General features: G+C 39.3%; 1 protein-coding gene across 2 annotated transcripts; it reads left to right on the top strand.

Moving 5' to 3' along the window:
• The first annotated feature begins 2,359 nt into the window (after window positions 1-2,359).
• On the top strand, window positions 2,360-25,834 carry LOC149932532 (putative monocarboxylate transporter 5). Of its 2 annotated transcripts, none has more exons than XM_090157476.1 (6): window positions 2,360-3,409; window positions 20,998-21,753; window positions 21,825-21,968; window positions 22,047-23,636; window positions 23,713-23,838; window positions 23,931-25,833. In XM_090157476.1, exons 1-6 carry the CDS (start codon window positions 3,391-3,393, stop codon window positions 24,188-24,190), a joined length of 2,895 nt encoding a protein of 964 aa, XP_090013602.1. In that variant the 5' UTR covers window positions 2,360-3,390; the 3' UTR covers window positions 24,191-25,833. The 2 variants fall into 2 exon arrangements, with proteins under 2 accessions (XP_090013602.1, XP_090013601.1); XM_090157475.1 differs by lacking the exon at window positions 2,360-3,409 and adding an exon at window positions 18,989-19,319 and having other exon boundaries at window positions 23,931-25,834.

Here is a 25,834-nt window from a genome sequence, read left to right as displayed (position 1 = left end):
TGTTTCAAACAAATAACGTTAGCTGTATTCAGTTATTTCAGTCTCCCGTGACACGACGTCATCCATGTTTTTTCGCCTAGAGACAAAAACCCGCACAAAATGGTGGCCTTAGTCAAAGCTACGAAGTTAAATTACCCGCCGGGAGTAGTGGCGTACTCCTGTAATCCCAAGCGTCTGGGAGGCAGAGTTTGTGGATGGCCAGTGGCGTAGCTGATGGTACGCAGGGCCCGCGGCGCTGGGGGGCCCCGAGCTTCGGTGTATGAATAATTCTCTAAAATCTATATACATTGCCGTAATTGTTGATTTTATAAAATGTCTTTACGCTTGCCCAACTTGTTGAAATGTTGCCCTGGAATAGTTCAGCCAATGCCTAAGAATGAGTCCATAACATAAACTCTTTAGTGGGAGAGAAAACGGATCCACAGCTGAAGCGGGGAGGCAACATTTTAACAAGGTGGCCAAGGTTATTTTATAAAAAGAACAATTTTTGCAGAAACGCGTAGTTTCAAAGGATTAAATATTGCATTCGGTACTCTACCCTTAGAAAGTATTGATGCTATACAGTAGAAATTGTAAAATTATAGGTTAATTACAAATAAGCTACACAAGGTAGGCATATTATCAGTAATATAGAAAAGATAAGAGGGATTGATGGAGCAATATGGCTAGCCGGCGTAACGTGGTTCTATCGCGGAGAGATGTTTAAAAAATTGATTGTAGGAGGAGAGGTTAGGATCAAGAAAGCTCTAAAAATATCCTCGCAGCTGACAACTCCAAAAGTTGCATCCAACGTCCGCTCCGAAAGCGTGATTGATAAAAACAACCCGCCATCTTATAAATTGGTTCTTCAATTATTTGCAGGCTTTTCGCCTACCTTTATTCCCAAACACGGTAGAAACGGAAGGTTTGGACTCTATCCAAACCTTCTTTTTGTTTACCAGTTCACCTGGTCCCGCCGCGAATTCTATTTTTGGCAGATATATTCACGCATTTCCGCGATGAAATTCATTGTACAAATAATAATAGCCGAATTCGTTTTCTACGTTCCCAAAAGTTCTTTCGATGTCACCTTTGTAAGACATCATTTACCCTCGCCCCCCTTTACCTTTGGCAAGCCATATTACAGACTGCTTGCCGACAAGAGTAAAGTTACAGGAAAATTTTCACGTGGAAAAAGTCACCATCATATGTTACAATTGGAAGAATATTATAGACTTATGTATATTCCAATGAATATCTTTGGTGTCATCGATAAAATGTAGGAAATAGGCTTGTGTAAGACCAAGGTTGACATGTTAGATAATGAAGTTTAAATATTTAATTACCGGAAGGTATTACGTCTGTATATATAATCGAAATGAAGAAAGGCTTATGTCGTTTTCGCATCACACTCATTTTCACATTTTTATCTAAAAAACCCCACTAAACAGTTTCATCGATGTGGACTAAGGAATATATAATTTGATTAATCGCGAAAAAAAGATTGTTGACTATACGTTCGTGTCTTCCTCAATTTCCTCAATTCGTAGAACTGGTGTCTCTGTTATCGTGTTTGATTAAAAAAAACTGTGGGTTAATTTTTTATTCTCGCTTATATTTAACTTGAACCGACGCCAATAAATTTAAGTAATTTAGTTCTACCCCTAAAATCAGGCAGGTACCTTTGAGAATAAAAAATGCCGCCCCCTCCCCCTCCCCCCGATTATTGCACACGCGCTTCATTTCCGAGAAAAAGAGTAAACGCGTTCGTCGCTGCTGCGGTGTCAACAACCGCGCTGTTAAATAAACCTAGGCTAAACAATGTGCGTGCACAGAGTGATCGAGGCAACAGCTGAGCTAAAATTCAATAATGTCTTTCCCAGCTCCCCTCCCTCGTTATATGAAATTGCGAAAAATATGGGAAAACAACGTTTAAAAAATCCATTTCTGTACCGTAGAAAAAAAACCAATACGGAAAGTATTTCAAGTTTTATTTGACGTATTTCAATAAGAATATGACGCAAAAAATCTGTCAAATAGAGGTAAATTAAAAATCGTTAGAGAAAAAGTGACTAATTTTATTTACGATAGCGAGCTATTATATTTACGTTTTACGCGATATCGCGGTATAGAGTTAAACCTGTCTTAAACTAAAAAAATATGCAAATTAAAGGCTTCCCTTCGCTAAAGAATGTGCCAAGTTGACTCATAGTCTGGACCGGCTCTGGGAATGTAGAATACCGGAATATGATAGATAAAAAAAAACATATTTATATTACATTTTTTAAGCATTCGGTATTTACACCACCCCTTCGTTATAGTAGATAGTCTAAAATTGACGATAAAAATGCGACGGGGTATCGACGAGTTTTCGTGATTCAACATTAAGAGTCTTCTTAAAGGAAACGTCGATTCTGGGTTGCCAGAAACAAAGGAAGAAACCCGGAAAACAAAAGCTACATCTACCACCCCCCTCGCCAATACATTGTTTTCTCGGCGTTTGTGGCAAATTTCGTCGCAAATACGGTAGGGTTGAAGGAGTTGGGGGGTACAAATTGAAGTTATTTTTTCTAATTATTGGACGTCGTGTTTTAATGGGAAGCAATGAGAAGTGTGGGGCGCGCGGATGTTGATTCCGAACGGGAGGGAGAAGCGCGCTAAATGAGGGAAGAAGCCGCCGGAGGAGGAAAAAAAGAGAAAATATATGATGAAGAATCCGGCCAGCTCCGGAGGTTGCCGAAAGCCGATCACGCCACGCTTTCCAATTGGCTGTTTTCCGGCAAAGGCCGTTGTTGCCTAGCAGCGAAACGCTCCACTCCGAAACGGAGTTTCTGCAAAAGCCGACTCGCTTTTCGAGGAAGCGGTCGCGTCACGCGTCGACTCAACACTCTTACGGAGACACTGCCGCGACTACTCCGGAGGAAGCGATTTTGGAGAGAGAGAGAGAGATCACCCTCCGAAGCGACCCCTCGTACCCCTGCAGCTGAGTTGACCCAGAAATTCTTTCGGGAGTTAGGAAAAAAGGGAGAAGGCAAAAGAAAGCCGCGTGGCCACGGTTCTTCATGCTCGTGTCACCGGAGTCGCGCGACTTAACGGGTCCTTTATCGGTCAACCCGCGCAACGTTGCCAGCAATCTCGGTCTTCGCCGCCGCCGACACCAACGACCTCAACCCGGTTCAAACGGATGGCCGGGTGGACCATCCTTCAGTCAGCCCAGCCTGTCGCAGCTGAGTGTCCAGAAGACCTCATGCCCCGACCCCACGGGCGCGGCTGAAGATCTTCCCAAGTACCCTTACACCGGCGACCCACCGGAGTGGATAAACGTCGAACGCCCAACCACCGTTACGTTACCTCGCCTCGACTAAATTCCTCGTTACCTTCCGCGACAAGCCTCAGCCTAACTCGTCTAATATGGCTCCACTAAATATCAGTAAGCTACTCTTTTATTTCTACCGCCCTTAAATAACCCTTTATCCAGTCCCAAGTTTTCTTCAATAGGTGATGCTCGAAAAGAATTGCCGCTTTTATACTCGTATTTGCCTTTATTATATTTCAGAATCACCCGTTTAATTTTCAAACGCTTAAACGGCGTATTTCTATTTCATAGAACGCGAACGTTTAAAACCAAGTTTAGCTTTTAAGCTTACGATTATCGCGACAAGATTTCACGCGTGGATATTTCGAAAGGCTTTTTAGCGCGTAGCAGCTGTTTCCAAGCTTCATATTCTACCCTAACGCTTTCGCCGACGTAGCGGTTGTTACGTATAGCGCGTACGCCTCGCGGAAGGTCGACCATTACGTCGGCAATAAATTAAAATCCGGTAAACAACGCCTATAATAGTCGGATGAGTTGCCTCTTCCCGAACGAAAGACTAGGCTCTTGTAGAGGGGCAAAGAGCGGCTGACGAGCGGAGCTCCGAATTGAGGCCGTGAAACCCCGTTACTAACGACTAAAAAAAAGAGGTCGACCGTTTACCCAATTCAACGTCGATACACGGTTCAATCTATAATTAAAATGACAGACTTAACGTTCTACTTTAATTTCGTTATACGCAACTAGAATAGCGGTAGTCATTGTGGCGACTTATTATTTTAAATCAGGTGTGGCGCCAAAAGAAACGGTATAAATATACCAAATGTTTTATCCCTTTTAAACTACGTCGGTTTAACGTTTTTAAACGTAAAAATTACGCCGGTGTTCGCGAAAAACCGACGACCGTACCGTTATTAAAATTTAAAATATTCCAGATTGTTAGAAACGTAACGATATTTCATCATTTGAAAATATAATTTATGCGTTTTTATCGTCGTGTTTTATACGTAAAAAATCATTCGGTTCTTTCAACCCTTAAATCCCCGCCTCATTGGAAAATTTTATTACTTTTACTCTGGGGTAGTAATGACGCAATCGCAGTGGCTTCTGAATTTCTTTATAATTTTTTTTAAATATATTTAGCGGATTCATTAAATAATGAAGGGAGGGGGGGGAGATTGAAGCTAGCTTGTCTCGAGGCTGGCTGCGGTGGAAACTTTTGTACCTGCTAGCCATTTCGTAACTTCGTATTACAATTAGGTCGGGCTTCCATAACCCTTTGGGCCCGAGCGAAGCAACCGCTACTATGCCGCAATATCACCGACTCCTATACGTACCGAGATTCAGTTTCATTCCCGTAAAAAAAAACAGTACTTGTATTTATTATAATTTCTTTTTATTTCTGAGCGCGCCAGTCAATGCGAAATAGGAAGTCAGGTACACTGCCAACTTGCGCTCCGAGTATGAAACGGTAGCTTTTTACTTCTCGGAAAAAAGGGAGATAAGGGTTTGGAATTGGGGAGAACCCTATTAGGGTCAGAGTATAAAGCGAAGGGTACCTGACATTATCGACTTCTGCCAGAGAGTCGGTACGGGTTGTACTGTTTTTTAAAGGCTTACCTGGCAGGGGTGTGGAAATTATTTTTGTCTATCATTACTTTTTTTTGTCTGTTTTCTTTAATCGGTTCGTTAATTCGGGTCGTAATTTGGTGTCGCCGCCGCCTGTGTATTATTGCGTTACTGATTAATGGCTACTAATTAATATTGAGACGCGGCTGTTTAAGCGTATCGAATGTAATTTAGAGCAGGCCACATTGCGTATTATTGCGAAGTGAGAACGATCGCCTTTGGGACGTAGATAATGGCGCCTCAGGCTTACGAATCTAATCATTTATTTAGACTCTCCTGCAAACTCGATAGTGCGAACTCGGCCTCTTCTGGGTAGGTAATCGTAACGAAATATCGAAGGAAGACGTTGCTCTTTTGGAATATACCGCGTACTGTATTGTCCAAGAAAAGTCCTATATAATTATCTAAAATATCGACTGCGGAATAATACTATTTAGGTCTGTAAAAGTAAATTCGGATTTGAAAATGCCTTTATTCCGATAATAAATACGAAAAATATATTTATTTATAAATTATTATAACGAAATTAAATAGTTCTATTTTTAAAAATCTAATTTCTATAGACGTAAAATACTCTACTTTTTATGGTACGCGTTTCAACCTCAATGCGGGAACCATCTTGATAACCAGAATATTTTATTGGAAAATTTTCGCTGGTATATTAATTTAGCCAAATGGATCTATGAAGGAAGACGTTGCTGTTTTGGAATATACCGCGTACAGTATTGTCCAAGAAAAGTCCTATATAATTATCTAAAATATCGACTGCGGAATAATACTATTTAGGTCTGTAAAAGTAAATTCGGATTTGAAAATGCCTTTATTCCGATAATAAATACGAAAAATATATTTATTTATAAATTATTATAACGAAATTAAATAGTTCTATTTTTAAAAATCTAATTTCTATAGACGTAAAATACTCTACTTTTTATGGTACGCGTTTCAACCTCAATGCGGGAACCATCTTGATAACCAGAATATTTTATTGGAAAATTTTCGCTGGTATATTAATTTAGCCAAATGGATCTATGAAGGAAGACGTTGCTGTTTTGGAATATACCGCGTACAGTATTGTCCAAGAAAAGTCCTATATAATTATCTAAAATATCGACTGCGGAATAATACTATTTAGGTCTGTAAAAGTAAATTCGGATTTGAAAATGCCTTTATTCCGATAATAAATACGAAAAATATATTTATTTATAAATTATTATAACGAAATTAAATAGTTCTATTTTTAAAAAGCTAATTTCCATAGACGTAAAATACTCTACTTTTTATGGTACGCGTTTCAACCTCAATGCGGGAACCATCTTGATAACCAGAATATTTTATTGGAAAATTTTCGCTGGTATATTAATTTAGCCAAATGGATCTATAGTGTTAGAGGAAAATATTGCTCAGATTTTGGTTAAAGAAGTGGAAAGGGGGACTTGGGATGAAAAATTTATCAAATTTAATAAAGAAGAAAGGATTATCGGGGAGTTGGAGGCGGAAACCAAAACGGAAGACTATCGATTATTCGTCGAAGGTTTCCAGCGTCGCTGTTTCTGCTCAGCCGCAAAAATCGGCTTTTCTCTCCAACAACATATTTTTATCTTCGTGAACCACTTTTCTTATGCCCTCCCATATTTTCTCCAAAAGACAAGGAGAAGAACGTTTTCCTTCCACAGCGTCCCTATCCCATCCTCTTTCGTCATTTTCTCTCTCGGCTTTTCACGGCGCAGTTGGATGACCCAAATTCTGTATCCATCTTTAAATATACGCTCGGCCTACAGAAAAATTTATATATACGTATGTGACAGAATCGGCGTACGCTAGTACAGACCTGGAAATGTTTACTTATACCCTTTACAAACGACGCTTAAACTTTGGTTATCTAAATCCGTTTTTTTACTTTTTGTAAATATATCGGTATATAAACTAACTTGGATTTACTAAACGGAATCTAAACCCGGTCGTTTATTTTTTAATTTTAACATAACATATTCCAAGGTCCTCGATTCAAATAAGTGATTTGAAACTAAGCCTTGCTCGTTACATAGGGTTACTCGCGGTTGTATGCATTATTTTTTCGTCTAGGTTATTAAAGCCGAATTATAATTTTATTTAAAAAAATATTAAGTAAAGTAGACATTTGGTGACGAAGTTAGCAAAAATATTATACATTTTTCACGCTTTTCCACATAATGTCACTATTAAAATAACGCTCATTTCGGCAAACACGCCCAAAACGAACTCTTCCTGATGAAAATGTTTCGTTATTTGAATTTAATTTAGTCTCCGCAGTCTCCGGGGAAGGGGTTGAGGCGTGGGAGGGCAGAATGATACTCTAGTCTAGCCTCAACAGACGGCTCTTCATGGACGCGGCAAGAAAATCAAATATAACCGAAATATTATATTTTCCCCGGTTGTTTGACTTCACTGTCCGATAAGATTCGTAGCAGACGTTTCATACTAAATGTAGATTATGACAAAGAGCGCGAAGGAGGGAGGCCAGATATTTCGATGGAAAAATGGCAGCGTTTCCACCTGCAAGAGTTTTCCAAAGAGTTTCGCTAAAAATAAACGCCGCGGATGACGAAACGATCCCTACAAAGTTTTGCGAGCAAATTTTTCGAATCGGGTCGAGCTCTCTTTATAGGCTCGTCGGATGTTTTTGCTATTGGCAAGCGCGGATGTCTTTTCTTCGAGACAATTTCAGAGGAAATTACGTAAGTTGCCAATTCCGATAATATGACACTTTGAAAGGCCAGAAACGTAATGTTTCTATAAAATTAAAAAACACAATGTTTCTTTGGAAATAAAATCTCGCGGCTTAACCCTAAAAATCGTGGAATATACGCGAGAGTAGAATGGTGAATCCCGAATAGTTTGCCACGCGTCACCTTGCCAGTTTTCCCGAGACTTTTGCCAGTTTTAACGATGGAAAATAATTACCAGCTTTAGATGGCACCGAAATGATGTTAATGATGTTAGAGTTGTTTAAATTGTCAAGTAGAGGGGAAATGAAAATACCTCGCGGCTTTTTCGCTTACGCAACTTCGAATAATATTTCGTTTGGAGGGGTGGATCCCAAACTACCGTAAAAGTACTTTACTGTAAAAAAAAAATTTCGTATTTTCCAGAATTTTTTCTCGAGAATAAGTTTAAATAATAAATTAAAATTAATTCAATAATTAAAAATCTTCGCGAATCGCTAAACGAGTTTTCTCAAAAAAGCGCGTGAATAATGTGTGTAATATTTTCGCTTTGAAAAAGGAGTCTGAAAACAGATGGCAAAGCCCTGTTCGTAAATATATTCACTTCATTATACGAGCGAAGGGGTCACTTATATCGTGCTCTTGTCTTTGGAAACTTTCATTAAAGCTTAGTGGAATAGTGGAGTACCGCAGTCTTGCCGATTAGGCAAAAACAAACGCGCCTCGACGCGGCTCAATGCTATATTAGAAATAATTGATGCCCTTCAGCAAAAAAAGTGGACATTTTATTAACTCATTACACTCTGCAAGCGTAATTAAGCAACTGACAAAACTAAAATTAGCCAACGCGAAGTAGCTCAGAGTGGCCTTCTACGTGACAAATGTTATTAACCGTGGACATCGGACATGGGTCTGTCAGTTCTTAGACTAGTTCTACGCCTAACCTTCTTAAGTAGGAATTGTTACTATGGCGACCTATTATAATTTTGTTTAAATTAAAGTAAACTATAATTTAAAAAAAACGTTGATAGCTGAGTATTTGATAAATAGTAAATAATGTATAGAAGAAATACAGAAAAAGTTTTTTTTTTAACACTATAAATTTTTGTTTTCTTTGACACTAATAATCTTTGTTTTTTTTAATACTAACAATTTTTGTTTTCTTTAACACTAATAACTTTTGTTTTCTTTAACTCTAATAATTTTTGTTTTCTTTAACTCTAATAATTTTTGTTTTCTTTAACTCTAATAATTTTTGTTTTCTTTAACTCTAATAATTTTTGTTTTCTTTAACTCTAATAATTTTTGTTTTCTTTAACTCTAATAATTTTTGTTTTCTTTAACTCTAATAATTTTTGTTTTCTTTAACTCTAATAATTTTTGTTTTCTTTAACACTAATAATTTTTGTTTTCTTTAACACTAATAATTTTTGTTTTCTTTAACTCTAATAATTTTTGTTTTCTTTAACTCTAATAATTTTTGTTTTCTTTAACACTAATAATTTTTGTTTTCTTTAACACTAATAATTTTTGTTTTCTTTAACACTAATAATTTTTGTTTTCTTTAACACTAATAATTTTTGTTTTCTTTAACACTAATAATTTTTGTTTTCTTTAACTCTAATAATTTTTGTTTTCTTTAACTCTAATAATTTTTGTTTTCTTTAACTCTAATAATTTTTGTTTTCTTTAACTCTAATAATTTTTGTTTTCTTTAACTCTAATAATTTTTGTTTTCTTTAACTCTAATAATTTTTGTTTTCTTTAACTCTAATAATTTTTGTTTTCTTTAACTCTAATAATTTTTGTTTTCTTTAACTCTAATAATTTTTGTTTTCTTTAACACTAATAATTTTTGTTTTCTTTAACACTAATAATTTTTGTTTTCTTTAACACTAATAATTTTTGTTTTCTTTAACACTAATAATTTTTGTTTTCTTTAACTCTAATAATTTTTGTTTTCTTTAACTCTAATAATTTTTGTTTTCTTTAACTCTAATAATTTTTGTTTTCTTTAACTCTAATAATTTTTGTTTTCTTTAACTCTAATAATTTTTGTTTTCTTTAACTCTAATAATTTTTGTTTTCTTTAACTCTAATAATTTTTGTTTTCTTTAACTCTAATAATTTTTGTTTTCTTTAACTCTAATAATTTTTGTTTTCTTTAACACTAATAATTTTTGTTTTCTTTAACTCTAATAATTTTTGTTTTCTTTAACTCTAATAATTTTTGTTTTCTTTAACTCTAATAATTTTTGTTTTCTTTAACACTAATAATTTTTGTTTTCTTTAACACTAATAATTTTTGTTTTCTTTAACACTAATAATTTTTGTTTTCTTTAACTCTAATAATTTTTGTTTTCTTTAACTCTAATAATTTTTGTTTTCTTTAACGCTAATAATTTTTGTTTTCTTTAACGCTAATAATTTTTGTTTTCTTTAACGCTAATAATTTTTGTTTTCTTTAACGCTAATAATTTTTGTTTTCTTTAACGCTAATAATTTTTGTTTTCTTTAACGCTAATAATTTTTGTTTTCTTTAACGCTAATAATTTTTGTTTTCTTTAACGCTAATAATTTTTGTTTTCTTTAACGCTAATAATTTTTGTTTTCTTTAACACTAATAATTTTTGTTTTCTTTAACACTAATAATTTTTGTTTTCTTTAACACTAATAATTTTTGTTTTCTTTAACACTAATAATTTTTGTTTTCTTTAACACTAATAATTTTTGTTTTCTTTAACACTAATAATTTTTGTTTTCTTTAACACTAATAATTTTTGTTTTCTTTAAATACTATTATTTTCCTTTTAATAAACGTAACGTAATGTTGTTGATCCGCGAGCAATACCCACAAAATTCTTCTCCCTTTTCTTCGCGACAACCAAATCCCCAAGACGTTTGTCTAGAGAGGTGTCCAAAGAGCTGGCAATGTTTTTGGAGCGTCCTCGCGTTCCGAGAGAGAACCTCAATGAACGGGCTTTTTCCCCTCGCATCAACCTGGGAAGAAGGGGATTAAACTTGAAATAGCAAGACGGCACGAGGTATTTTTGACTGCGCCTTCGATATCCGACCGCGAAATACCATTTTCGCGTCATGTTTGCTCGTACGTAACGATCGAAATCTCTTTTCGCCATTTGGAAACATTTCTCTCGGAGGTAAATACGTTAAAAATCAATGGTAATATAGGGGAGAGTAAACGTAAATTGACTTTCAGCGCGGTTGGTAGGCAAGCTCGCGTTTTTTTCTCTCTCTAGTATTTGTAGGCTGAGGCGTTCAGGTAGAAAGGGGCCGAAAGCGGCGCGTTGTACCGCTGTCTGTTGTTGCTATGGGGAGAGAACGGAGCGGAGCTCTCAGTTGAAAATTAAAATATCAACGTCCAGACCGGGATTATAATCGTAACCGTATAAAGAGCGAGAGTCAGTTAAATCGGACGCGCAGACTTAACCCTCTCCCAGCCCTGGTTTCAGTTATTCATTATGTCTTGACTAGACTATATATAAACACATTTTTATGGAACGCGCTCCTTACAACCTCCCACCATTTCAACATATTTCGACAAATTAAAGCGGGCTAATTAGTGTAAAGTATGTTTTTAAGTCCACCCTTTTTTATTAAGAAATGTAGAAAACGAGTTGCTTCACTCCGGGGGGGGGGGGGGGGTCGGAGCTAGTACTTCTCAGCTCAATTTCAAACAACGCTTACTACATTAACTATTTTGTTTTTAATTTTACGAAGCGAAGGTTGTAGCGAATTTATCGGTAAAATCATGAGTATATTTCGTCGTAATAACTAAATTTTCCGCGAACTAGTACTCGTCGGATCGTTCATATATACTGACAATTTAATTCAAGGTTTAATTATTTGAGGGGCGGAGTTCGTTCTTTCGTCACACTTTTCGTGTTAGTTTGCGGAGTACAAGTACTTAGCTCAATCTCACCGCCAAAAAGCTGTTAAAAATTTGGCCGAGTTTAATTTTCCATTTTTGACAGATATTAAATTGGTAAAGTAACATTCATACTACCCTTTTATTTTAATTTAAATTGTGATGGTAATCGAAATTATTTCGTACGATAATTTTATATTTTGTGAATATTTTATTTACATAAATTTGCATTGCTTCTAAGAGGTGTAAGGAAATATAGGAAGGGGAGGGCTTTACTTACAATACTTTAATCCGTCACTGTCCAAATTACGAAAGGTCCTGCGTTCGCTAATGTAATCTCTGTAAATCGTGATTCCTCGCCTAACAACATTATTTAAATGTACTCCTGAAAAACGTAGCTTTATTTTATTACTAAATATTATGGTTAAAGAGTCAACAAACTTTACTGTAATAAAAAATATAATTTAAAAGGCATCCATTATAGGTGCGCGTATTCCTTATTTGCGGCGGTTCGATTTGGTTCTTGTAAAATGTATAAAAATCATTGGCGAAACATTATAAAAAAAACAACGTATCGGCAGACCGATCTCTATCTTTTGGGAAATAGCTTCAACAGCCTCAACTTCCAAATTATTATTTTTCAAAGAGGTTAATTGCGGTAAGATTTCTGTTACTCCATCCATCATAATTGGGATCGAGATTTCGTCCCCCAATCCTTCTTCTCACCCCCCCCCCCTCGCTGGTCCCGTACGTAGTCCTAGAGAATGGGATAACTAGGGTTTATTGACCCCTCGACTCGATGGAAAAATCCGAAACCTTTAACATTTTCTACCAACTATTAAATTCTAATGGATTTATTATTCTAGACGAAACGTCGTAAATAACGATTGGAAGATAGTTTCCGAAAATATATTAGGAAATATTCTTATTAAATAATAATCAAGCTTCGATCCCTAAAGGGATAAATCTATCTCCGAAACAAAACCCATTCGCCGCGATATCTTTCAAGATCTATCGAATAAAATAGAAAGGGTTTCTCCCCATCCCTCCCTTCCACCGCGTTATAATGTTTTATTTTTTATTCGGAACGAGAGCGGAAAAGAGAGAGAGAGAGAATGAGGGGCACCTCGCGATTCGAGCAGCGTCGCCGGCAATGGGATCCGAGGGAGAGAACTGGTCCGGATGAGGCGAGAGAGGGTAGCGGAGGAAAGGGCAAACCGAAAGTCCCCGACTGACGGGCGTCGGAGTCTCGAAAAGGGAAAAAATCGGTCTCCATGGCAACGAGTTCGGTCAAAACTGGTGCGAACCAGAATCAGCTGATGCCCGCCCGGCCCTCTTCAGAAGCGAGGCTGCTGCCCACCGCGACTGCGTAACGCGAACGCTTACGGCTCGGCGTTGCTATGGGCGGCTAACTTAACGACTTGGCCCCCGTTACCGTAGTAGGCCTAACCTTCTACGAGAAATAAAATTGAAACCCTTTTTATACAAAACGACCGGAATAAAAAAAACTATCAGTTTTATTTACGACGTTAAAGGGAGTGTTTTATAGCTCGGAGCCCGACTATAGGAACCAACCGGACGCTACGTGGAGAAAGTTCGCCAAAAATTGTACACTAAATCATCCCGAAACCTTCCGCTAGCGCGTTACTATTAGTTAAGGTGGTAGGCCAAATGGTTTTCCTTTGATCAATTTAATGGTCCTTGTAATGAACTTTTCGTCTATTGTAATTTCCCTCTATTGGCAGTAACCGGTATGAAAGTAAAAAATGCTTTATAAAATATATTTGAAACTTTCGTAGAAAAGGGCTTACATTTTGGGTGGGCTTAAATTCCTTAAGAACGTGCTTGGTAACGCCAGTGTAAGTTGGAAATCATTGCCCTCGAAATGAAGTGACCACTTCGATTGGTTAGTACCGATAAATACGGGGCCATAATAATCATTCGGTAATACTTGATTTATACAGCATGGAGGAAGATTTATTTACAAACGCTAGTGTTATTTTTATTACGGGGCGATTTCTACGAAAGAGTTGAGTGTTTACGGTCGATCGCGCTTCGCTCGGTTAATATATTCAAATGAGAATTCAAAACGTTCCACCGATCACGTAGACCCCCATTAATTATACCAGGAAGAGAGATCATTCCGCCACACTTAAATTTCAAACGGTAATTACCCGATAGTACGATCGGAAATCTGGTAAGGGTGAAATCTTCGCTCTTTACGTGTATTACAATTTTCGTCGCGCGTTTGACTTTACTTTAATTGAATTACGTGATCGAGCGCCAGATAATACGTGAACTATCGGAATGAAATTTCCTGTTATTTCTCGAGTTTTGTTTTTTTAATGGCTCTGTTCGTATATTCGTATAGCGGAAGGAAAAGGAATAAGAAACATCGACTGTCGATACCGTTAGTGATATTTGATGTCCTTCCAAAAGAGTATTCCACTATTTATTACTTTTAAAAGGAACGGGATATCAAATATAATATATAGGCCTCTCGGAATGCGTTCTTCTCATAATTTCGTTTGTTTACAACGCGAAATAATTTCAACGGGAGATCTGGTTCACCCTTCATTTCTCCGGGTCATATTTAGTCGATACTCGATTCGGAAATAGCGCCGAAACGGATTGACAAACGGGGGAGCGTAATACGAACAAATAGAAGTCAACCATCTGGCTGCGTGTTTCGTTATTTTTATGTAAGACAATTTATTGCAATCAACTTGGTCGATGGTCGCCCCGGAGTGTCGAGTTACGCGCCTAATAACGAGCGGCTCGGATTAAATTTATATTTAAAGCGTAACGCGTTGACGAATATGGCAAAGTCCCTGACCTACTTTCCCCGTTATACAAATTCGCGTGTTAGCGGTTTTTTATATAGATTCCGTAATTCGGTTAAATCGAAATCACTGCCGTTTCTCGACTCTCGATTCGATATCCTTAAGACTCTTCACACCAGTGGGGAGGTTGTGTTTCTCAGATATTGCTCGCCGCCATCAGCCAGAGACGAGGTTTCTTTCGCCAGATGATAAAAGCGTGGCTCTTTCCCAGCAGCAGCGTCCCCATTTCAATTTCCATAATGTACGACTTTTGGAAACAACTGATTAGGCCTACACCCCCTTCTCTTGGCCCCCGTTCTGTTTCCATACCCTACCTTGGACCTAAATTTAAGAGACTTGAGAAACAACAACGCCGCGTAATATAATGGACCTCTCTCGAGATGCCGCGAAACGTAAACAAGCTTCCCAAGTATGGGTGTCAATGTTTTTAGGAGATAGCGCCGTTGTTTTTACTATATTTTTACGTTGGCATTTTAAAGGGGTGTAAAGTTCCATATTTCTGGTGGATCACCTAATTTCGCGTTTCTGCCACTAGATTTATTAGAAGCTACGGTAACTGGCGCTAGTTACGTGAAAAAAGTCGTAGAGCCTGTGAACGGATGATTTTTCGTTTAAAATATACTCCCAACAATTTGAGGGAATTACCTATACAATCAAACGCTATAGCAACAGCGAAAATTTCCAAAACCATAGCAAGGAGCGGCCAACTTTGGGATTGCTGCAGCTGTAATTCCTCATATGGTGGAATTTCTTAACGCATTGGCTTAGTGGATTAGCTTAACCTTAAAACGATTCACCCAGTGGTGGACATCGCTTCCGTACGTTTTAGTCTGAATATGACGCTCGTTGTTCGAAATATAAATTTAGGGCAGAATGTAAACAAATTACGTAAAAAGATAGCGAACCCGACGTGTTTACTTTTCGAAGTATTGGGTGCTTGCTCGTAGCGTGGTAAGCGTACGTCATAACTAAGTCTCGCCTTGAAACAGCCCCCATGACATTAATTTGACGTCAGAGATCGAGACAAAATGCCACAGGACCCCGCGAAATAATCACGTGACCGCCAAGGGTGACTTAAGGCTGGTTTACATTAGGGCAAAAACGCCACAACGGTGACAGTCGACGCAAAAATATTGCACTAGGCCTAACGGGAAATTTTCGCGTCGACGTTCACCGTCGGGGCGTTTTTGCCCTAGTGAAAACCATCCTTTAATGTCATGGCGGGCCGCTACCCGTTACCATGGCAACGAATACTAGCCACACCAACGAGCAAGCTACGAATTAGCGTTTAGGACGGATTTTTCAATTTTACTCGGTTCATCGCTAACTTGGTTCGGGTCCTAGCTAATTGTAATTAGGTCAAGAGCGAAATACCCAACGCGTTGAGACAAACGATGGCAGTTTTAACCCAATTTTAAGGCGTCATAGTACCGCTCAACTACCATCGTCCGAGAGCTAGCCGTATAGAGAGAGAGAGGGAGGAATTGTCGGATAGAGATTAGTCATTTTGGGATGGGGTTAAAAGTGGGAAGTATCGAATGGCAGACAGACTTTATTATTTAGGGCGGATGGGAGCTGCCGGTAAACAAGAACATAAATTATTTCAGTGTGCAAAAGAAACGGGCTCCCGGACTCTGGTAACGAGCGCGCCAGTAATTTGCACCGCTCTCCACGGAATCTCGAAGGCTTTATTTCACGCTATAGTTACGGGTGGAAATCACGGCATATAGGCTTACGTTTTAACTCGAAATTAATTCATAAATCTGTATTAAGGAAGAAAAGGTCGAATTCGGCTACAGCATGAGATAAGAAAAGAGTCGTGTCGCTTGTGAAACCGCGGAGATGATGGAAGTCGGGACCCTTTAGAGCCTGTTAAGAAGTGTACAAAAGGCAGCTTAATCGTTCCTAGGAGGTTTCACTCGCTTTATCTCGCCCCCCCCCCTTTCTCCTTCCGTTGTTCTCCCACAAACCGACAGCTTCACTTTAATCTCCAGCTCCTCTCTGCTTCGGTAAACAATAACGGCCATTTCTATTAATTAATCTCGCCTTTATCCTTTACGCAATATCACGCTGCACCTTCGATAACTTTTTGGAGATACATAAAATTATCTCCAATTTGGCGTATTTTACAGCCTCTATTGACGTTTCAAAGTACCGATGTAATTGCCCGGAACATTGTGATATTTCACTAAAACCTTTATCGTTGTCTTCGAGTAAAATGTATTCATTTCTATGTTGAGGCGATTTCCTCCAACCCCACAAATGCTCGACAGTGGCGGCGCTAGGGGGTAGGCCAGGTAGGCCACTGCCTACCTTAAAATTTTGAGGGGCCCCAAATTCACCCTATAAGGGGCCCCAAATTGATCTAGAAAGGGTCTCAAAATTTTTCCAAGAGAAAACATTATCGACAATTGCTTCATTGTTATTTATAAATAATGTATTTAGAAATTTTTGAGATATCTCCTAGTAAATAAAACCAGTTCTGTTATATTTGGACTCGTTTTACTGTTGTTAGAACTTTTTGTTCGTCACGTACATCACTACTTTATTTTATTGAAGTATTTCGTTGAGAAAAGGGGGGTCCCGGGTCGGGGGCCTATTTATTTGGTTTGCCTACCGTCGTGAAAATTTCTGGTGCCGCCACTGTGCTCGATAACAAAGTTCCCTCCCGTAAAAAATAAAGTCTGGCATCTCATTGGTGCCCTAAAACTGACGTCTTCCGACGTGATTGAAGAACACGCCGATGACGTGTTTTCTTTCCAACTACTGGTGCCGGGTTAAAATTTGACAATGATGCGAACCGCCTCAATAAAGTCACTCTGCCTAAGTGTAAAAGCTTGGTAAAATACTTTCGAAATGTGTTAATTTTCCAACGCGTTGCGACCAAAATTAAAGCCAATTTTTGTGAGATATTTTATTTATTAGAATGAGGTTATAAATTTTTCCTTATAGCCTTATATGGTTAAGTTTTGCTTCGCCAATTGTGTCGCTTGTTTCTTTAGGCAGTTAAAACCCTAAGAAAATCCAAATGATAATTTGAATAAATATCTTTCAACTTGTTCGGAGATTGTTTTCTTGAAAGTTCCTTGCGGATAAGATTGAAAAGGAAGAGTAGGGGCTGTGGTGTCTCTTTTATCTTAATTCGAAAGGAATCAGTGGAAAATGGGGTTATGTTTTATTTTTCTTATCCGAAACTCACTCTCTCCCTCTCTTTCTTGTCGTTATCTGACCACCATTCATCAGGGCGCGAGCTTCCACCGTCAAGTCGCAAATTGCAGAAAGAGAGAAGAAACAATTGAGATTAGCGAAATGTGGGGCGACATCAGTGTTTGCAAAGTTATTAAAAAAGTCTACCAAGGACGAACCATCCTGGAGTGCTAAGCCCTACATAGAAACAAACGAGTGACTTTCTGGTGGAGCCTCGAAATAGTCTATTGTTGTCTAATGATAAATTATAAACCTTTGTAAGTCTAGTCGAGGGGCTGATCACTCCGCGTAATCGGTGTACAGAGCCGTACCTTTGACTGTACTAATGGGATTACGCGTAGTCTTTGAAGTCTATGCCTTTGGTAGTGCTAATCTAAGCGTAATCCGGTGTACAGACTTTCTAAGAGTGGTTAGCCCCTCGAGTCTAGTTCGATATAAAAATTCGAATAATACGTTTTAATATTTTTGTAAACAAATATAACACGATTGATTAAACAGTGAAAATAGATTCGCAGAAGGAGCCAAAACAAGCTTCGAAATTTAATTTAAACCGGTTTGCGATAAACCGAATTGCGTAAAGGGTCGATTTAACCCTTTACACCACGGAATAAAAAAAAAACACTAAAAAAACAAGCTCGCATTTATAGCACGCGGGTTTCACTCCTTCGAGAGGGTCGCGAGACGTGCTTCTCGTATTCACGTGTTAGATTAGTGCCTGAAGGGTTTATAACGTCGGAAAGAAGAGAAAAAAGTTGTAATTAAGTTCTGCCACCACACGTACGTGACCTAAGCTCCCGCGAAGCAAAACCAAAAGAAAAACTGTAAATATTATACTCCGGCGCTTGTCGATACACAATTCGCTTTCGCGGCTACCACGTGTACCATCATGGACTGACTGCATGATTCGTTAAATGAAAAAGAAGCGTCGAAGAGTGTTTGATGAAAGGGAAGAAATTGTAAATATATGGCTCCTCGATGACTCCTTTTACCTATCGAGTATAGTGACCCCGTAATAAAAAGAGGCTGGGGTCATGCCTTTTTTCTTTTTTATACAATTTAATGGTGGAATTATCCCTCCCTCCCTCTCTCTTCTTCAATCTCTGATTTAATGGATGGTTAAGAGTTTTTTGGGGGGAGTCGATTTGGAGCAGGATTGCCTTGAAGACCTCGAATATATTTTTGGGGGGAAAGAGGTGTGTATATACTACGCGCTTCCTCCTCCGAATGAAAAAGGGGCGCTTGCCTTTTTATGCAATCTCTTTCTTTATACTGGCGGTCGTAAAACTTTACTGTTAGTGATTTTGAGATAAAAATAGTGCCGTGTGCGGTTCCAACCGGATTCCAAAGGGCATTTCCAGGCGTACTCCCAGATATACAAATAGTTATCGAAGACTCGGAAATTTGGTCAAACTGATTAGCGACGCCAATCTCGAGAAGCCACGCGCTTTTCGATCCGCGATTCCAAGCTGCTTTCGTAGAATATATATCTCCTCGTCTTTTACGGAGGCGATCTAGACAACCGCGGGTTCAATCTGAGCCAAACGCCGCGTTGTCACCGTTTGATTATATGAATTGTACGTTTTCTGTTTCCAATAAATCTTGAAAATGTTTCGGAATCGTAAGACGTTAACGCGTTTCTTAGTGAGTTTTTGATTCCGTATATATGATAGTTTGTAACGGTATTCCCTTGAAGAAAATTACCGAAATGGTTTTGTTCGAAGTGACCACCAGGAGGCACTCGCGTCTTGACGATTATCGTAAGTTTTTTTTAAATAAAATTGCCTTGGAGTTTATTATGGTTATGCGGATGTTTAATATTACTTGCTTGATAAATTGATAAAAATAAAATGGAACTTATTGAGTAAAAGGTGTTCGTGTATAGGCGTGTACCATATGGTGTGCTCGGAGTTAGAATCTCTCAACTTACAAGGAGACTACCCGAGGTGTTACACACCGATTTTGTTCAAACTCGGTTGATTGGTAGACCTTCATGTAACTTGAAAAATCCTAAAGGGATTTTATTCAATGGGCAACGGGTTTGCCATGGCAACGAAAAATGTTTTTGACAACATAAAAAAACATGGGATTTTGACCGATTTCCATGTGAAAAAAATTTAAAAAATTGATAAAAATGTGACCAATTTTGATTTTTTTCGTCAATTTTTATAAAAAAATTTATAATTTTGGTAATTTAATTTTTTTCAATTGAAATCGGTCAAAATCCCATGTTATTTTCAATGGGAAAATTTCCATTTTAAGTTGTCAAAAACATTTTTCGTTGCCATGGCAAAACCGTTGCCCATTGAATAAAATCCCTTTAGGATTTTTCAAGTTACATGAAGGTCTACCAATGCCCCGAGTTTGAACAAAATCGGTGTGTTACACCTCGGGTCGTCTCCTTATTAGTGGTTCTTCGAAGGATTTTAAAGTATAACGCTTTTAAAATGGTGCTTTTCGGTATTTCCCGTGACACGAGCGGCGCGCGGATTTGAAAGAGCTACGAGACTCCCCTGTAAAAGTAACGCGTGAATGGTATTTTCAAAGGTTGTTGTCAAGTCTGAAATGATTTTAGCGAAACGGTTTGCGTGCTAAAAAGAGATAAGGTAAACGCGATAGTAAAGTTAGGGACGACCCCGTCGAGTTCTTAGGTTTTATGCCGGGGCTTAGTGACGAATTATCGTTCTTTATTAGAAAACTATTTGTTGAATTACATTCAAGGCGTTTGGCCCTATCCGTAATTAAGACTCTTTATCGTCGATTAGGATGTTTTTGTGGGGCGCTTATCGCGTACTTACATATTGAATATCGCTACATAATTGATTCGAGCGTCGATAATCTACTTTTCATCAGTTTTCAGTGAGTTTACGGTGCGCTGGAAAAATACTAAAAAAATGTCTTTAGAAATAGGCCTACTTTCTCCGACCATTTATTACCTTAGGAATCTGGATTATCGATAGCCTAGTTGTTGGTTAGAAATTTTAGAGGACGAGAAAACCTCGTATCTTGCTAAATTTTCGTCCCGTTTTCTTCGTCGTCATTATATATTATCATAATGTGGAGCAAAGCGAGAACGAATGTGCCAAAGAAAATACTCATTCCTCTAAAAAAATTGGAAAGTCTTCTACTGGCGAAAAGAGTTTACTAGTTCTCGGCCTAGAAAAAGCCCGGTTTGGAATACATCTCCTAGTTAATGAGATTTGGGTAAAAGCCGAGGAAAGGGTCTACAATGACAAACTAAAATTAAATTCATTTTTTTTGGGGTTTGCGATTGATCTATTTAATAATAATTAACGAAATGATGAATGCTCGTTCACGCGCATCGTTCTCGATTTCTTTTTGGAATTGTTAGGCTAATAATTCAGTTCTCATTGTTCCCCGTCGGTGTTCGGTTTGGTAAAACACTAACTGACGATTTTCTTTTTCTCGTTCTTCCAGATAAAATGGCCAAAGAGCTCGATGACAAGGGCGAAGAGTTGAAATCGTCGGACTCCCTTCTTCTTCCTAAAGCGCAACAGTCTAGTCCAGCCGACTCGGAACACGCTCAATCGACGACGAACGTTCAGGGTGCTTCCAGTTCGCCGGAGAGTGGCAGCAACGGAGAGTTGTCCACCGCGGCGACAGCGACAGCGGTGGCCACCGTTGCCGGAGTCGCCACGACCTTGGAGGACTTGCCCGAAGAGCCGGAAGACCAGAGCGAGAACTCTGGCAGCGGGGTAATTGGGGCCATCGCTAAGGACGAAGAACGCGAAGAGGAGGAGGTGTCCGACGAAGAGGGCAAAGGAGAAGAGCGCGGACTAGTCCCCAAGAAGCCATCGCTGATGACGGTGCTCCCGAAGAGGCCTAGGAGTCAGACAGCGCCCGTGCCGTGGAGTCACGCGCAACAAAACTACCAAGAACCAACGGAGGACAATCAAGACGATTCTGGTGAAGATGAAGACGATGACGACGACGAGTACAATGACAAGTGGGACCCCGATGATTTAGATTTAGGTCCCGACGATATTCCAGAACCACCCGATGGTGGCTGGGGCTGGGTTATCGTCGCAGCGTCTTTTCTTTGTAACGTCGTCGTGGACGGTATCGCGTACTCTTTCGGAATTCTCTTCATGGAATTTGTTAATTTTTATGGCGCGCCTAAGGGCAAAACCGCCTGGGTTGGATCTCTGTTATCCGGGTGTTATCTAAGTGCTGGTAAGTTCGGCGCCTCGTTGGCTATTGTAAAGCCAAATGCCTGAAACGTAGTTTCTGTTTCTCTTTTACAGGTCCTCTAGTTAGTGCGTTAACTAATCGTTTCGGTTGTAGACCCGTCACAATAGCCGGTAGCATTATAGCATGCGTCGCTTTTCTTTTAAGTACCATAGCCCCAACTGTAGATATTCTCATGATAACATACGGAATAATGGGAGGTGAGTTTCTACTACAGATTTCATTGTTTTTTTTTCTGTCTAATCTAAATTTCTTCGTTATTTGTTTTTTCTCTGTAGGCATTGGATTCGGGCTCATTTACTTACCAGCCATTGTCAGCGTGGGATATTATTTCTCCACGAAGAGGGCTTTCGCCACCGGCATCGCAGTTTGTGGTTCTGGAGTCGGAGCCTTCGTCTTGGCGCCAGCTTGTGAAAGGTTCCTGGACGTTTACGATTGGAGAGGAACGGTGATGATTCTAGCTGGCTTGTCGCTGAATTGCGTCGTTTTCGGCGCTCTGATGCGCCCCTTGGAGGCCAATAGCAAATCAACTAAACAAGTGGATCGTTGCAACAAGCCGCTTCTGCAACGAATCGCCGAAGAGAAGGAGAGACAGCGGCACGCGTCCCTGTGCAATAGCCAGTTCTTTTTAGTTCAGCACGCCGACGGAACGGTGGAGAAGCGGGCCAAAATTCTTTTAAACACGGAACCCGGCGTCCACTCAACCCTGAATCTCGACCAATTCGGCAAATCTCCAGCCGAAACCCCCGTAGTTACTCTGTCCCCTATCGAAGAAGTCAGGAAATCCCCCGCCGGGTCCAGAGACGAAGAGTCGTCATCCGAGGAGAAATTAGCTCAGCAACGCGTCACTCCGTCGGAATCGACTCCCACTCTGTCCGTGGCGGCCCCTTCTCCCCTTCCTTCCATCGTCCTACCGCCGACTACTCAGTCTGTCCAGACACCTAGTGCGGACGCTACGTCTAGCCACCCTTTCAATTCCAGCGTCGGAATTCGAGAAATCGCCCGTCGCAAGGGTATCATCAACAGTCACGGTAGGATGAAGATGAGCGTCAGTAACATTACCGTTAATAGCGAGCTGCACCATCGGAAAACCAGCGTACCTAACTCGGTCCATTTGTCATCGAGTGGCTCTTACTTGTTTCCCGGAAGTCGCAACAATAATTACCTGGTCGAAGAAGTCTGGAAGAAACTACAACGAGAGGAAAGCCAGGTTCCTCTAGACGGTTCTCGACCGGTCATAAAAAAACCCACCAAGAAGGATTTCGCCAGACCCATGTACCGGAAAGACATCTTCTATAGTGGCAGCATTAGGAATCTACCCGAGTACAATTCCTCCAAAGACCTAAAGTCTTACGTAACTAGCGTTATCTCGATACCTAGAGACGCCGATGTACCGGCCGGAATTCCTGACGCGACGGACGGAGACCGTCCCATGTCCGTAGCCACCGGTCCCGCTCGTGAAACAGGCTGTTGCTCCCCCTGTGTCGGGTGGATGCCGAAAAGCATGGCGGACACCATGAAGGAGACTCTCAATTTCTCCTTGCTTAAAGATCCGGTTTTTCTCCTGATCTGCATCGCCAACATCTTCGGCATGTTGGGATTCTACATTCCTTACGTTTACATCACCGACAGTTCGGTGATGAAGGGTATTCCCTCGGACCAGGCCGCTTTCCTGCTCTCCATCATCGGCATAACCAACACCGTCGGACGTCTCTTCTTCGGATGGGTCTCGGACCGACCTTCCGTCGACGCCCTGTTGCTCAACAACGTCAGCTTGACCTTTTGCGGCTTCTGTATCCTGGCCATTCCTTTCTGCGAATCCTACACGTCTCTCGTCATCGATTGCACACTGTTCGGATTATTCGTTTGTAAGTCTTTATTTCCAATTCCTTTTTCCGAGCCTCTAATAATTGAATACCTCTTAATGCTATCTATTATCGATAGCCGCCTACATCTGCTTGACGTCAATTATCTTGGTGGACTTGCTGGGGCTTGACAGACTGACCAATGCCTTCGGAATCCTTAGCTTGTTCAGAGGATCGGCGTCCATTCTCGGACCTCCAATTGCGGGTAAGATCATTTCGGGAAGCTATAGTTCCGTTGTTTCCCTCACTCGACCATTTTTAAATACCAATTGACCGTCTCTTCGTTCGCGTGGCCAGGATCAATCTACGATTTGACGGGGAGCTACGATTTACCATTCTTCATCTCTGGTTCCCTACTGGTCTTCTCGGCCAGTCTCAGCTTCATGGTACCTTGCGTTCAGCGGCACGTCGAGAGGAAGCGTAGCAGAGCGGACATGGAAGACCCCGAAGACGGGGAGAACGAAGAGGGGGCGGCCCTTCGTGTCAATGGGTGCAACGGCAAGAGGAAGGCCAGCGTGGAGAGCAAAACCGCCAATCAACACGTCTCCGTCGTTTAAGGAAATATTATAATAAATCATACCTCGATCATTTAGAAACAAAATCGTGAAAGAAAGAGAGATGAAATATTTTTTCAAGTAAAATGAGAGCGCGAAAGGAAGGTACAAAAAGTTATTTTGTTGGGAGTTCGTATGCAGTGGGATCATATATAGTTTTTGGAGTGCCAGTGAAACCCGGAATTCGTGTGATTGGTTTATTTTTCGAAAAGGAACGGTGAAAACGATGTTTCCCGGTGAATGTGGATTGAGTCGCCCGTTATATTTCTAATCGAGAAATAGTAAAACTTTAATTTTCTCGGCCGTTGAATTTTTGGAAAGTGCAACTTTTACGCCGGTTCTGGGTCATTAATTGAACGACACTTTCAACGAAAAACGAGGAGTGTGCCATAGGAACAGTCGTCGACATTTAAATAGCATTTGTTTCGTTTTATTTTAAGTTTATTATAGGTTTAATAAGATACAGACTTCTAAATTAAATTTACGCGCTTAATATAAAAAAAAATTCTTGACGGTATATTATACTGAAAAATAAAACAATATTACGACTGTTTTGGGGGAAATAAAGAACTTTCATTTTAGCATTTTCTTTCGCGGTCGACAAGGAAAGAAAATAACAGACCAATGAAGAATCGCGCATCGTGAAAAAAACCCTAAATTGAATCTGTGATAGCGATGGCGTCTTCTCGAACGTTTAATTTAAAAGTTTACGTCGAGATTGCGAGAAACAAAATACGGATAACAAAATGTTAAGTAACACAAAAGCTCTCTTCTGCCTCCTCCCGAAAGCCCTCGAAGTTAATACTATCCCGCTTAATTTAGATTAATATTCGGTTATTTTTAACATTTTACAAGTGTTAACGCCATTTATTAAAACATTGAAAAGATTTTTTTATTTGAAAAAGAAATGAAATGTTGTTTTTTTTCCTCGCATTTTTTAAGGATTTATCTTCATAATTCCCCAGATGAAAATTATGTAAACGAACTTGACATTCCATAAAAACATTTGCACAAATTTTGGGTTTGTACGAAAGTTTCCAGTCCTGTTACGGCCAGAGCTTTATAATAGTCCGATTATGACTTAGAGAATTAGTCAAAGTTTGGAGTTAATGATAAAAAAAAGTTTCATGACCCTGAAAAAAAAAGAAATACGAAAGAGTAGATGATAATTCTAGTTCGTCTTATTGTGTGTTGTCAATTTTTGGAACTATTTATATTAGGTTGAAAAAAGTATATATATTTTGTTTTTCTCTATAGTATTATGTCTCGCTCTAGACTCAAAACAGAGTAACAAAAATAAGGTGTTTCTTTTTTGGAAAATACACTCCCCTCATCAATATTTATCGAGAATTTTCTTTCTGGAGGAACTATAACATTTAAAAAACACAATAATATTCAAAAAGAAAGATTTAGCCTTTAAATTGCGGGCTCTTTTCTGTAAGTTTTCTCGGTCTTGTATATAGGAAACTTTATTTTTCAAAGGTTATATTTTGAGTTGCGACGAATTTACTTCGAGACTATAGGACTGTTTAATCTAGTTAATTTCGCAATTTTTTTAATATAATAATGATATTGCAAAAACCTATCGTTTCACGCTCTCTTTTCTTTATAAAAAATAGGATTCGCTTTTAAAACTTTGTCGGAAGA

Source organism: Leiobunum rupestre, chromosome 8 (genome assembly GCF_980474605.1).
Source record: "Leiobunum rupestre chromosome 8, qqLeiRupe1.1.hap1, whole genome shotgun sequence".
NCBI lineage: Eukaryota > Metazoa > Arthropoda > Arachnida > Opiliones > Sclerosomatidae > Leiobunum > Leiobunum rupestre.
The sequence above is the reverse complement of the archived record's forward strand: the minus strand, read 5'-3'. Positions and strand labels throughout refer to the sequence as shown.